This window comes from Hypanus sabinus, chromosome 6, assembly GCF_030144855.1.
Source record: "Hypanus sabinus isolate sHypSab1 chromosome 6, sHypSab1.hap1, whole genome shotgun sequence".
Taxonomy (NCBI): domain Eukaryota; kingdom Metazoa; phylum Chordata; class Chondrichthyes; order Myliobatiformes; family Dasyatidae; genus Hypanus; species Hypanus sabinus.
Window position 1 is genome coordinate 19303001 of NC_082711.1, and position 13547 is coordinate 19316547.

At 46.6% G+C, this 13547-nt stretch overlaps 1 protein-coding gene across 2 annotated transcripts in view; it reads right to left on the reverse strand.

Annotated features, from left to right (window-relative positions):
• Nucleotides 1-5729: 5729 nt before the first annotated feature.
• Nucleotides 5730-13547, reverse strand: part of LOC132394968 (gamma-crystallin N-like) — a 28702-nt gene continuing 20884 nt past the window's right edge. For both annotated transcript variants that reach the window (XM_059971309.1, XM_059971308.1), the window contains exons 2-4: nt 11731-11979; nt 11235-11380; nt 5730-5929 (exon numbers count right to left, since the gene is read on the reverse strand). In XM_059971309.1, coding sequence (XP_059827292.1) covers nt 5794-5929; nt 11235-11380; nt 11731-11895 — 447 coding nt within the window. In that variant the 5' untranslated portion in view covers nt 11896-11979 and the 3' untranslated portion in view covers nt 5730-5793. The remainder of the gene's footprint in view (nt 5930-11234; nt 11381-11730; nt 11980-13547) is intronic.

Sequence of the window (13547 nt, forward strand, 5' to 3'; positions counted from 1 at the left end):
TGTTTTCTTCAGTCACTTTTCTTTTTTTAGAATTCTCCATAGTTGGCTTACCTTGGATCGAAAAATTAAAGAAATCGCGCACTGGCGGGTGTCAGGTATTGGCAGTGGTGACGTATATTAATAGCGATAAAAACACGTTGTAGCGGTGTGCTCACGCAGTCAGTAAACTGCAGTTGAATAACTTTATTCGAACTAAACAGCCTTGCTTTTAAGCCTCCCTCAACCCAGCCCCCATGGACGCAGATGCTGCAAAAGACGCGTACTCACAAACCCCCGTAGGCTATCTCCCTTAGCCTGAATGCTGGCTAATTGTGAGCCGTTTCGGATGTGCCAGGAAATGTGTCGCCACACTTAGATTGTACAAGATCACCATAATCTTCAAATTTAGAATTACATTTCAAAAGCTAACAAACTAACATAAAATACATTTTAATTAAATACTGACCAATTATTTCCCAAAGCCACAGGGAGCCGCAGCACAGAGATGAAAGAGCCACAAATGGCTCGGGAGCCGCAGGTTGCCGACCCCCGCCCTAGACGAACACGTGCTGGCCAAGACTGAGGGTCACACCAGATAGTGGTAGTAGACGGTTGCCTCTCGGACTGGAGGCCTATGACTAGCTGTGTGCTGCAGGGACCAGCGTTGAGTCCGCTGTTGTCTGCCATCTATATCAACAATCTGGATGATAATGTGGTAAACTGGATCAGCAAGTTTGCAGGTGACATCAAGTCTGGGGGTGTAATGGACAGCAAAGACTATCTGAGCTTATGCTGGAATCTGGACCAGCTGGAGAAATGGGCCGAAAAATGACAGATGGAATTTAATGCAGGCAAGTGTGAGGTGTTGCACTTTGGGAGCACCAACCAGGGTAGATCCTACACAGTGAGTAGGCACTGAGGAGTGCAGTAGAACAGAGGGAACAGGGGACACAGATACACAATTCCTTGAAAGTGATGTGACAGGTAGATAGAGTTGTAAAATGAGCTTTTGGTCATAAAGCAATGTATTCAGTACAGCAGTTGGGATATTGTGCTAAAGTTGTATAAAATGTTGGTGAGGCCTAATTGTGTGCAGTTTTGGTCAACTATCTATAGGGAAGATGCTAATAATATTGAAAGAGTGCAGAGAAAATTTACAAGGAAGTTGCCAGGATTTGAGGACCTGAGTTATACAGTAAGTTGAATAGATTAGGACTTTATTCCCTAGAACACAGAAGAATGAGGGGAGAGTTGATATAGGTGTACAAAATTATAATACCAGTGACTAGAGGTGTTCTGCAGGGGTCGGTGTTGGGACCACTTCTTTTTACACTATATATCAATGATTTGGATGATGGAAAAGATGGCTTTGTTGCCAAGTTTGCAGATGATATAAAGATTGGTGGAGGGTCAGGTAGTGTTGAGGAAACAGGTAGGCTGCAAAAGGACTTGAACAGATTAAGAGATTGGACGAGAGAGTGGCAAATGAAATACAATGTTGGAAAATGCAAGGTCATGCACTTAGGTAGTAGAGATGAATGTGCGGCCCACTTTCAGGGAGAAAATCCAAAACCCTAAGATGCAAAGGGACTTGGGAGTCCTTGTACAGAACACCCTGAAAGTTAACTTGCAGGTTGAGTCGGTAGTGAAGAAAGCAAATGCAATGTTAGCATTAACTTCAAGAGGTCTAGAATACCAGAGCAGGGATGTGATGCTGAGGCTTTACAAGGCACTGGTGAGGCCTCACCTTGAGTATTGTGAACAGTTTTGGGCCTCTCATCTAAGAAAAGATGTGTTGGCATTGGAGAGGGTCCAGAAGAGGTTCACAAGGATGATTCCCAGAATGAAAGAGTTATCATACGATGAACGGCCTAGACAGAGTAGATGTGGAAAGGATGTTTCCCATGGTGGGGGTATCTAGGACAAGAGGCACAGCCTCAGGATAGAAGGGCATCCATTTGAAAACAGAGATGCATGATCCAGGGTGGTGAATTTGAGGAATTTATTACCACAGGCATCTGTGGAGGCCAGATCATTGGGGGTATTTAAGGCAGAGATTGATAGGATCTTGATTGGACATGGCATCAAAGGTTATGGGGAGAAGGTCGGTGACTGGGGCTGAGGAGGGAAAAAAAGGATCAGCCATGATTGAATGGTGGAGCAGACTCAATGGGCCAAATGGCCTAATTCTATCCCTATGTCTTACGGTCTTATGAGGGGTATCGATCGGGTAAGTGTACGCAGGCATTTTCCACTGAAGTTGGGTGGGGACTACAACTTGAGGTCATGGGTTGAAGTTGAAAGGTGAAATGTTTAAAGGAAATATAAGGGGGATCTGCTTCACTCAGAAGAGGGTGAGATTGTGATACAAGTTACCAGAGCAAGAGGTGAATGAAGGTTTAATTTCAACATTAAAAAGAAATTTGGATAGGTACATGGGTGGGAGGGGTATTTAGGGTAATGGTGTAGGTGCAGCTTGCTGTGATTGGGAAGTTTAAATGATTCAGCACGGATTAGATGTGCCTGTTTCTGTGCTAGAACTGGAAGGCAAAGATCCTGGTGGGGCTGGAGAAGATGGCAGAAATAGGACCGAGTCCTACAGCTATCCTGCCCAGTAACTAAGAAGCTCTTAGAAACTCTTAGGTAGGCACATGGGTGACAGAAACATGGAGGGCTATGTAGGAGGAAAGGATTAGATTGATCATAGAGTAGGTTTTGAGGCTGACACAACATTGTGGGCCGAAGGGCCTGTATTGGTCTATAGTGTGCTGTATTTTATGTTCTATGTTCTCACTACCATCTGGCCGAGGAGCAGGCATGAAGAAGCTGACTCAGACTCTGCATTCTCTCTTCTCCCTCCTCCCGTCAGGCGGAAGACACAGCAGCCTGAAAGCACATACAAAAGGTACAATGGACTGAAGGTGGTGAACATATGCAGACTTTTCCCCCTCATGTTGGATGAGACTGGAACTTGCGAGCACTAGCTTGGGGTGAAAGGTGAAGTATGTGACCTGGTCTCCACCACTGTGAGGCAGAAGTTCCATTACAGAGTCACAGAGCTGTACAGCACAGATGCCATTGCCCTGCCTTCTCCCAGCAGTTTTGATGTCCTGTCTAATCCAAAAGCCTGTCAACTTCGCTTTAAATATACCCAATGACTTGGCCTCCACAGCTGTCTGTGGCAATGAATTCCACGGATTCACCTCCCTCTGGCAGAAGAAAGTCATCGTCTAGGGTCCGAGACTCCCTCGCTCTTGGAATTATCCTCTCCACATCCACTCTCTGGGCCTTTCAAAGTTCAGTGGGTTTCAACGATACCCCACCTCTTTCTTCTAATTTCACGTGTGTACAGGCCTAGAGCAATCAAGCATTACTCATACCGTTCATTCCTTAGATAATTATCGTGAAACTCCTTTGAACCCTCTCCAATGTCAGCACATCCTTTCTTAGATAAGGGGCCCAGACGTCTCACAATACTCCAGGTGGAGTCTGTATTCCCCTCCCCCTATATTTTCCTCCAATCACCTTAATATTATGCCCCTCCTATTAATCATTTCTGCCCTGTGAAAAAAGGGTGGTGACTGTTGGCTGATTCCCACAAACTTGTGGCCATGGCTTGTCAGAGTATGCTGGCTTTCACTCACGAGTTTAAAGCTGACAGGAAGAGGTAAGCCTCTGTTCACTGTGTTTATTTCGAGATCATGGGTCACTTGCAACTTTATTGGTTAATGCTTTGTCCGGCACCCGTTTAGGGAAAACAACAAAAGCAAGCCCCATCTTGTTTTCCAAGACCCCCTTTGGCCTGTCATAGGCCACAGGCTTGGATTTCCCATGATGTATCACTCTGGTTACAACAGTGGATACAGGTCAAGAGTACGGGGTCAGCTGCTGAATCAAAATCAGGTTTATTATCACGTGAGATGTGTTGTTTTGTGGCAGCAGTACAGTGTAAAACATAAAATATACTACAGATTACAATAAGATACATATATGAAAATTAAATACATAGTGCAAAAGCGAGCAAAGTTAGTGAGATCGTATTTATTGGTTCATTGTTCATTCAGAAATCTGATGGTGGAGTGGAAGAGGCTGTTCCGACACTACCATGCAGCAGCATGTACCCTAATACTTTACAGTACCAGTGACCTGGGTTCAATTCTCACCGCTGCCTGAAAGGAGTTTGTACATTCTCCCTGTGACCACGTAGATCTCCTCCGGATGCTCCGGTTTCCTCCCAACGTCCAAAGACCTACCGGTTGGTAAGCTGATTGGTCAATGTAAATTGTCCTGTGTCTCTGTCGGTCAGCATGGATATTGCATCCTGTCTAGATACGCAAGCCAAGGCAATACGATATGGAGGGCAAGCTCCCCCTCCCCAGCCAGCTGATGAACCAACAGGAACGGCGGAGACCGGTACAGTTTGGTCCAGAAGCATCACAGGAGTTGCCAGTCAGCATTGAACTCAACGTGGGACTGATTTTTCCAGCCAGATTTTTCCCTCAGGTTTCACTCCTGTGCCTTCCTCATGAGTGGGTATAGCGGAGGTTTGAGATCAGAGATTCTCTTCTCCTATTTGAGCTGCCAACTGTGGCTGACAAGCCCCATCTGCCCAGTAACCTGCCACTGCCCCTTCTCCTGTCAGTAGAAACGGTTCCGTTGGGCTTAGTAGCTAAGCCAGACGTGAAGGCCAACAGCTGGATTTGGTTGTCAGAGGCTATTTGAGATGCACGCCATTTAATAGGTAGTGGGAGCTAGTCTCTATTGCCACCTTAAGGAACCATCCTAAATGTCCTGTGATTAGTCTAGGGTTAAATCAGAAGTTGCTGGGCAGTGTGGTTCGATGGGCCAGAAGGGTCTATTCTGCACTGTATCTCAGTAATTAAATGAAATGTTGAGCATGTGGCTGCAAGCTCCTGTACCACCTCCTTGAAGGCAGCAAAGAGAAGAGGGCGTGGTCTAGTTGCTGGAGGTCCTTAGTGATGGATGTCGCCTTTTTGAAGCATCATCTTTCAAAGATGTCCTCAGTGTTGGGGAGGCTAGTGCCCATGATGGAGCTGGCTGAGTTTACACCCTCTACAGCTTTTCCTTCTCCTCTACAGAGGCCCTTCCAAACCAGCAGAAGTGCTCACTCTCCCTGTGACCACGTGGGTTGTGGTTCTCTCTCACATCCCAAATACATGCCGGTTGCTAGATTGATTATCCCTGGTGTATAGGTGGATGGTAGAATCTGGGGAAGGTGGAATGGAATTAATGTAAGATTGCTCATCAATAGTCACCACAAAGGGCCAATGTCCAGGCTGAATCTCCCTCAGGTCATCCCCTTGACGTGGTCGTGATGAAGGGTGTCCGCCCACAGGGTTGACTCTTTATTTCCCTCCTGACCTGCTGAGTTCCTCCAGCACTTAGTGTGTGTTGCTCAAGGCTTCCAGCATCTACAGAATCTCTTGTGTCTAGTGGGCTCCCCATCTGGTTCTGCACCACCTTGATCTGGAAATAACTCGCTGGGTCTAAATCCTGCAACTCCCTCCTCAACAGTCCCGTGGGGACACCTTCCCCAGCAGTTCGAGCAGGCTGCTCGCCACCGCCTCCTAGTGGCCACCAGTACGAGAACGCCCACTTGCTTAGACTGCAGGAGAAACACATCCCTGCCCAGTGGACCCTTCACCCCCCCACCAAACCCAAGCTACTGACCAATCACTGAAATGGCAAAGAATCCACAGGACCACAAAGGATTATTTTCAAAGTGTGATTTATTTTTCAGATTGCTGTGTAGACGGTGAGGTTTATCACTGATGAATGGACGAATACCCCTTGCTAAAAGTAGTTGACCACTCTCCTCATGGACTGGACGTTGCCGTTCTGTGCTTGCCACTCTGTGTGGGAATGGTAGTACCCTCGTTCCACGATATACATCCTCCCCCGGTAGTTGGGCTCCTCGTACAAAACCCAGCTGAGCGTTGGAGAGGAGAAATGGTGAGGAATTAAAAGGCAATAAAACACCAGGTAACATGAACTGCTTTTTCCTTCTTCCCCTTAGAACATCAGCTACTCCTTTTAACAGAGACACAGATTCTCTTAAGCAACAAGCCGTCTCAGAGGAACTCAGCAGGTCAAGCAGCATCTACTGGGGGAAAGAAATACCTCACCTGAAATATTCGACAATTCCTTCCCCCCCCCCCACCCCACCCATGCTGCTCAGCTGACAGATCCTCTGGCAGATTGATTACTACTCCAGATTCCAGCATCTCTTGTGGCTCTTCTTAAACAACCCTTGAGTTGACAAATGCTCCAGTCCCTTGAATATTGCTAAAAAGGCAGTTGGGTTGAGTCAGCAATCTGCCCTTCGTGTAGTGAGGAGATTGGCAAAGTACTAAAAGAAAAGGAATAAAAAGTTATGGGAGGAGGGTGGTAAATATGGACCATGTGTAGACAGGTGGCAACAGTTTAAGTTGGCATCACGGTCAGCACAGGTACTGTGGGCTGAAGGGCCTCTTCCTGTGCTGTACTCTTCCAATGTGGAGTAAAGGCAAGTTAATGGCTCCATGGTATAGACCAGCCATGCTCTAACCAGGCCACAGGTAGGACATGTTTAGAAGAGTAGAATGACCTTCTCCAGCTCCTGAAACCCATCACTTCCACAACTGGACTTCTCATTTTACAAACCACACTTCATCACGGACCCACAGGTTAAGGCTCACGAGGTACTGTTTAATCATTTACTCCTTTATCACTCTCTCAGTACGTTTCAAAACCTCGCTGCTTGCTGGATGAAACAGCTTTTCTCTCAAATCCCCTCTCATCCTTCTGCTGATTTACACATCTCTGCCCCACCCCCAGTTACTGACCTCTCTGATAAGGGAAATAGACCTTGTCTATTTAATCTCTCTAGTCCTTTCATAGCACTGCGCACAATTAAATCTTTCCTCGTTCTCCTTTGTTCCAAACTAAACAATATATACAGAGTCTCACCTCATAACTGTAATCCTCTTGTATGTACTATGTGCTATGTATGTAAATCTCCTTGGCGCCCATTTCAGTGCCAGCGCATGCCTCTCGCTCTATAAAACCTCCTCTCATTCTCCTGCAGTCCATGGAATAAACTCCCAAGCGTTTCACTCTTCCCCTTTAACTCAGTTATACACAGTGCAAGCTTACAGAAGCAGGAGTTTGTCTTTTACAGAAACAGAAATTGATGGAACCATTACAAAACATTCAGGTGTTGCAGGCACCCTATTTGGCATCAAAGAGTTTCAATGGAGACGTACTTAAGAAAGTACTGCTACAGTATATCCCAAAAGTCCTTTGTTGTCCCATCACTACCAAAACTGGATTTACCGTGTTAGCTCCCGATATGGCCTCCTCCACATTGGTGAGACCCATCGTAAATTGGGAGACCGCTTCATTGAGCACCTCCGCACTATCCACCAGAAGCATTCTTCCCAGCAGCTGAACATTTTAATTCCCAATCTCATTCCCGTTATGACGTGTCGGTCCATGGCCTCCTCTTGTGCCAAGATGAGGCCACCCTCAAAGTGGAGGAGCAACACCTTATATTCCCTCTGGATAGCCTCCAACTTTATGGTATGACTATCGATTTCTCCTTCAGTTAAAAAGAAATCCTCCCCCCTTCCATCTTTTTCTAATCCCCACACTGGCCTCTTACCTCTTCTCATCTGCCTTTCACCTCCCCGGGTCTCCTCCTTCCCTTTCTCCTCCCTATCAGATTACTTCCTCTCCAGCCCTGTATCTTTCCCACTCTCCTGGCTTCACCTATCACCTCCAGCTAGCCTCCTTCTCCTGCCTCACCTTTTTAGTCTAGCATCTTCCCCCCTTCCTTTCCAGTCTTGGTCCGAAACATCAACTGTTTGTTCATCTGCATTGATGCTGCCCAACCTGTTGAGTTCCTCACACTTTGGATTTCCAGCGCCTGTAGAATTTCTCGTGTACCGCCCGCCCTGAGTTATATCCCCACAGGTGAAGGCTCTTCAGGTACTGTTTAAGAGTTTAATGGTGCAGCTTCAGTCCTGTTGTCTGTGTGAAGTTTGCACACCGTGACCGCTGAGGTTTCCTCCGAGTGTCTTCTTCGCTCACACGTAGAGTTTGGGAGATTACTCAACCACTGTAAATTATCCTTAGCAGCTACCCAAAAGCCCTGGGAGAAGACCACTGCCGCTAGCTCCATGAAGGCAGTGGCAGAAAGTACCAACTCAGCCATTAACGACAGTAGACATCTCTGCCAACCCTGAAAGCCTTCGTCAAATCTGAAGACCAACCATTGCCTCAGCCCAGATCCCCTGCAGGCTTGCTCGCCGCAGCGTCTGACTAGCAACTGAAAGCCAATCTTGGCAAGCAACCGAAGTTCCTTAACTGCATCACATCATCATCATCCCTGAGGCCCAGGTTCCGTCAGAAACCTCGAAGCAGCTGGCCATGGTCGAACTGACGGTTCCTTAGGAAGACTGGATTGAAGAGGTGTTTGAACGCAAGAAGGCCAAATATCAGGAGCTGGTAAAGCAATGCCAGAGACAGGGATGGAGGGTACGACGCAAGCTTGCACAGGTTTTGCTGGCTGCTCACTGTGCAGAATCTCTCGTTGAAATTACCGGGGCTGCAAAGAAAAAAGCCATCAGGACAGTCACAGAGGCTGCTGAGCGAGCCTCCGGATGGCTGTGGATCGGGTGGTGTGACCGTGGACCAGCGCTGCTGGGACACAAGCCAGGGTCTGATTAACCATGGCCAGGTTGCCTGGTTCAGACATTGAAAGACACAAAACAGCCAATGACCCCAAGTTACATCACTGATGATGTGTCCCAGTGTCTCTTGGGACATCAATCAGCATCGATCCATGTGTAGGTGTATAGTATGACTATGGGGCACTGTGGAGGGATGGTATTGGTGGAGTTGATGAGAATCCGAGGAGAACGAAAACTGGGATTGATGAATGTTTAGTGTGTGGGTATTTGGCACAGATAGTGGGCATTTGGCATGGATAGTGGGCATTTGGCACAGATAATGGGCGGTTGGTACAGATAGTGAGCATTTGGCACAGATAGTGGGTATTTGGCACGGATAGTGGGCATTTGGCACGGATAGTGGACCAGTTTCCATTCTGTTCATCTCTCAGTTTATGGGGAGATTTAGTTGAGCTTTTCACAGTTGAGAGAGGTAAAGATCAAATAGATGAAGTGACACAGCAGCGTAATGCTATTATAGCGCCAGTGGTCTGTGTTCAGCTCCAGTCAGGAGTCTGCCCATTCTCCCCGTGACCACGTGGGTTTTCTCCCACAATCCACTCATGTTCCAGTTAGTAGATCGGTTGGTCACCTGGGTTTAACTGGGCAGCTCAGGAAGGGCCTGGTATCGTGCTGTATCTCTTAATAAATTTTTAAAAATAAATAACTGGGCAAGAGGTGTTTCCAGTGATAGAGATGTGAGTAATCAGTCGTACAGACACAAGAGACTGCAGATGCTGATATCAGGCACAAACTCTTTGCTCAAGTGACCAACAGGTTTAAGATACTTGGTGTAAAGACCAGAGGTGTTGGAGGGAAGAAATAAAAATTAGCTTTATTTGCCATATATTCATCGAAACACACAATGAAATGCATGGTTTGCATCAACAACCGACACAGTCCGAGGACGGTTTTGGAGGCTGCCCTCAGGAGTCGCCACTGTCCACAACTCACTAACCCCAACTTGTGGGTCGTTGGAACGTGTGTGGAAACCAACACGGGAGAGCGTACAAACACCTTAGGGACAGCAGTGGGAATTGAACCCTGATGGTGATTGCTGGCACTGACCACTGGGCTCCCTGCTGCCCACAACATGAATGAGGAAAATGAGGAGAACTTCTTTTTACTCAGTGAGTTCTCATGACCCAGAATGCGCTACGTGAGCGGGTTAGTGAAGAGGATCTGATAGAGAGCTGTGAATGAGAATTGAATATATACCAGTGGAGGCCAAGTCATTGGGTATACTTAAAGTGGAGGCTGATAGGTTCTTGATAATAAGGGTGTCAAAGATAACGGGGAGAAGGCAGGAGAATAGGATTGAGAGGGATAATAAATCAGCCATGATGGAATGGCAGAGCGCTTGATGGGCCGAATGGCCTAATTCTGCTCCTATGTCATATGGTCTTAAGAGTGGCAGAGCACTGAGGAAGGATGAATTAGATATTATTAGATACGTTAGGGGCATTTAAGAAACTCTTAGATAGGCACATGGATGAATGAAAACCAGAGGGCAATGTGTGAGGGAAGGGTTAGATTGATCTTGGAGCAGGCTAAACGGTCAGCACAACATTGTGGGCTGAAGGGCCTGTGCTGTCATGTTCTATGCTGTAAGTAGATATAGAAACAAATGGCTGAAACTGCCCCACAGCCTTGTGGATAAGAAACAAGGTTATTGTTTCATCAAGCGGGAATGTGCGGAGATGGGGGGGGGGAGGGGGAAGATGTTAAAAATTGGCCCATGACAAAAGGAAGACTCCTGAGGCGATTAGATGAGGAAAGGGTTAATTATGCAGCTCTCTGAGAGACCTGGCCTGCAAGAACATCGGGAACGGCTTTCTGTTCCTAATTATTCCATGAAGAGGCAGTGTTGTTCTATTGTCTCTCTCTCTCTCTCTGTTTGGCCAGCACCAGCATTGGTCACCATGAGACCATAAGGCATAGGAGCAGAATAAGGCCATTCAGGCCATTGAGTCCTCTCTGCTATTCCATCATGGCTCATTCATTATCCCTCCCAAACCCATTCTCCTGCCTTCTCCCCATAACAAAGGTCCTTACTATTTAAGAACCTATCAAACTCTACTTTAAATATACCTAATGATTTGGCCTTCACGACTTTCTATGGCAATGAATTCCACAAACTCACCACCCTCTGGCTTAAGAAATTCCTCCTCAGCTCTGTTCTAAAGGGACATCCTTCTATTCTGAGATTGAATCCTCTGGTCCTAGACTTCCCCACTACTGGAAACATCCTCCCACATCCACTCTATCTAGGCCTTTCAATATTCAGTAGGTTTCAATGAGATCCCCCCTCTTTCTTCTGAACACCTGCGATTACAGGCCCAGAGCCATCAAACACTCCTCATATTGGTAACCCTTTCTATCCTGTCACAAGCAAGAAGAAGATTTACCTGACTGACTTTCAGCAAGTTATGCTGTCTTTATCCATGCCACTTATCAACACCTTGAGTTGATTATAACTGAACACGTTCTCAGCTACGAAGTGGAATAATAACATCTACTCACGCTCCATCACCATAGACCTTGATTGAGTTGACACAAGTTTTGGTCCAGCCTTGGCCTTGCAGGAAAGGGCAGTCGTTGCAGAACTCCACACACTGACCGTTAAAATTGCAGTTTTCAAACAGCTCTATCTTGTAATGTTCACCGTGCTAAAGAGGCAGAGAGAAAGAAACGGTGAGCGCGAGTTACTCTTGGGAAAGTCCCGGTCCATCTGTTTCCTGGGGACCTGATTTGACAAAGAGCAACAATCAATCCCTTTGGCCCATCCTGTTAGGGTGGTAAAGGTAAAGTGTTTGAGGGGAACTTCTTCACTCAGAGGGCGGTGAGAGTGTGGAATGAGCTTCCAGCACAAGCGGTGGATGTGGGTTTGGGTAAGCACACGGGCAGGAGGAGTAAAGAGAACTATGGTTCAGATGCACATCGATGGGGCTGGACAGGTAAGTAATTGGGCACAGTCTATTGGACTGAAAATGGAGAAGGTGGGGAAGTTATAACATACCATCTTGACAGGCCGGCAGGAGGCCATGTGGTCATTGTGAGCGTTCCACCGGTGAAAGTCGGGGTAGTCCCCTCGCTCCAGGATGTACTGGAGCCCCTTGAGGTCAGGGTGATCGTAGCAGATCCATGCACTGCTCTCTACCCGGATTGAATTCACTCTGTTCATGAAGCCCTGGTCCTGGAAATTATCACATTCTCCAAACACCTCCAGCTTCCTGCCGGTGAAATATTTCCCCTCATAGAAAATGATCTGAGGAAAGAAAGAAGACAGGTGTGTAAACTGAGAGCAGGGAGAGGCCATTAAGTCCCTGATATCTGCTCCATCTTTCTTTACTGATCTTTTACCTCAGCACCACTAACTGTTTCCGAGTCCCTGAATATCTATTGCAGAGAGTATTAGACTCCGCAAGACAATAGGACGCAGGAGCAGAATTAGGCCATTCAGCCCATCCAGTCTGCTCCAGCATTCCATGGTGGCTAATTTATTAACCCTTTCAACCCTTTTCTCTCTCTTCCCTGTAATCTTTGAATTCCTTACTATCAACCTCCGCTTTAAATATACCCGCAAGACTTTGCCTCCTCAGCCATCTGTGTCAATTAATTCTATAGAGTTACCACTCTCTGGCTAAAGAAATTCCTCATCATCTCAGCCCGATACATCATGGGCGCATCCCTCCCGTCCATCATGACATCAGGCACTGCCTCTAAGAGACAAGCAAAATCCCCACTGTCTGGGCCATGCCATCTTCTTGCAGCTACCATCAGGCAGTAGGCACAGAAGATTAAAGTACCACCAGACTAGGTTCAAGAACAACTGCTTCCCTTCATCCATTCTGTTCTTGAACCAATCTAACCACTACGAGTATATAGCAACACTGCGACCTCTTTGCACTAGGACATAGAATATACAACAGCACAGTTCAAAGAAAAATTTATTATCAGAGTACATTCATGTCACCACATACAACCTGAGGTTCATTTTCCTGTGGGCATGCTCAGCAAGTCTACAGAACAGTAACTGTAAACAGGATCAATGAACAACAAACTGCGCAAATGTGAATATAAATAGACAGCAATAAATAATGAGAGAATGAAATAACAAGATAAAGACACTATTGGTTGTGGGAAAACCAGAAATAGAATGTGAATCCACTTTTGTCCAAGAGCCTGAAGGTCGAGGGGTAGTAACTGTTCCTGAACCTGGTGGTGCGAGTCCTGAGGCTCCTGTACCTTCTACCTGATGGCAGCAATGAGAAAAGAGCATGGCTGGGTGGTGAGGATCTTTGATAGTGGATGTTGCTTTTCTACGGCAACGTTTCATGTAGATGTGCTCAGTGGTTGGGAGGGCTTTACCCGTGATGAATCCACGACCTTTTGTAGGATTTTCTGCTCAAAGGCTTTGGTGTTCCCATGCCAGGCCATAATGCAGCCAGTTAATACACCTTCCACTACACTTCTATAGAAGTTTGCCAAGGTTCTTTGATGTCACGCCGAATCTCCGCAGACTCCTGATGAAGCAGAGGTTCTGTTGTGCTTTATTTGCAATTATACTTATATGATGGGTCCAGGACAGGTTCTCTGAGATAGTGACATCCAGGAATTTAAAGTTACTAATCCTTTCCACCTCTAATCCTCCAGAGAGCACTGGCTCATGGACCTCTGATTTCCCTCTCCTGAAGTCTACAATCAGTTCCTGGGTCTTAGTGACATTGAGTAAGAGATTGTTGTTATTACACTACTCGACTAAATTTTCAATCTCCCTCCTGTACGCTGATTTATCACCACCTTTGATATGGCCCACAGCAGTGGTGTCATCAG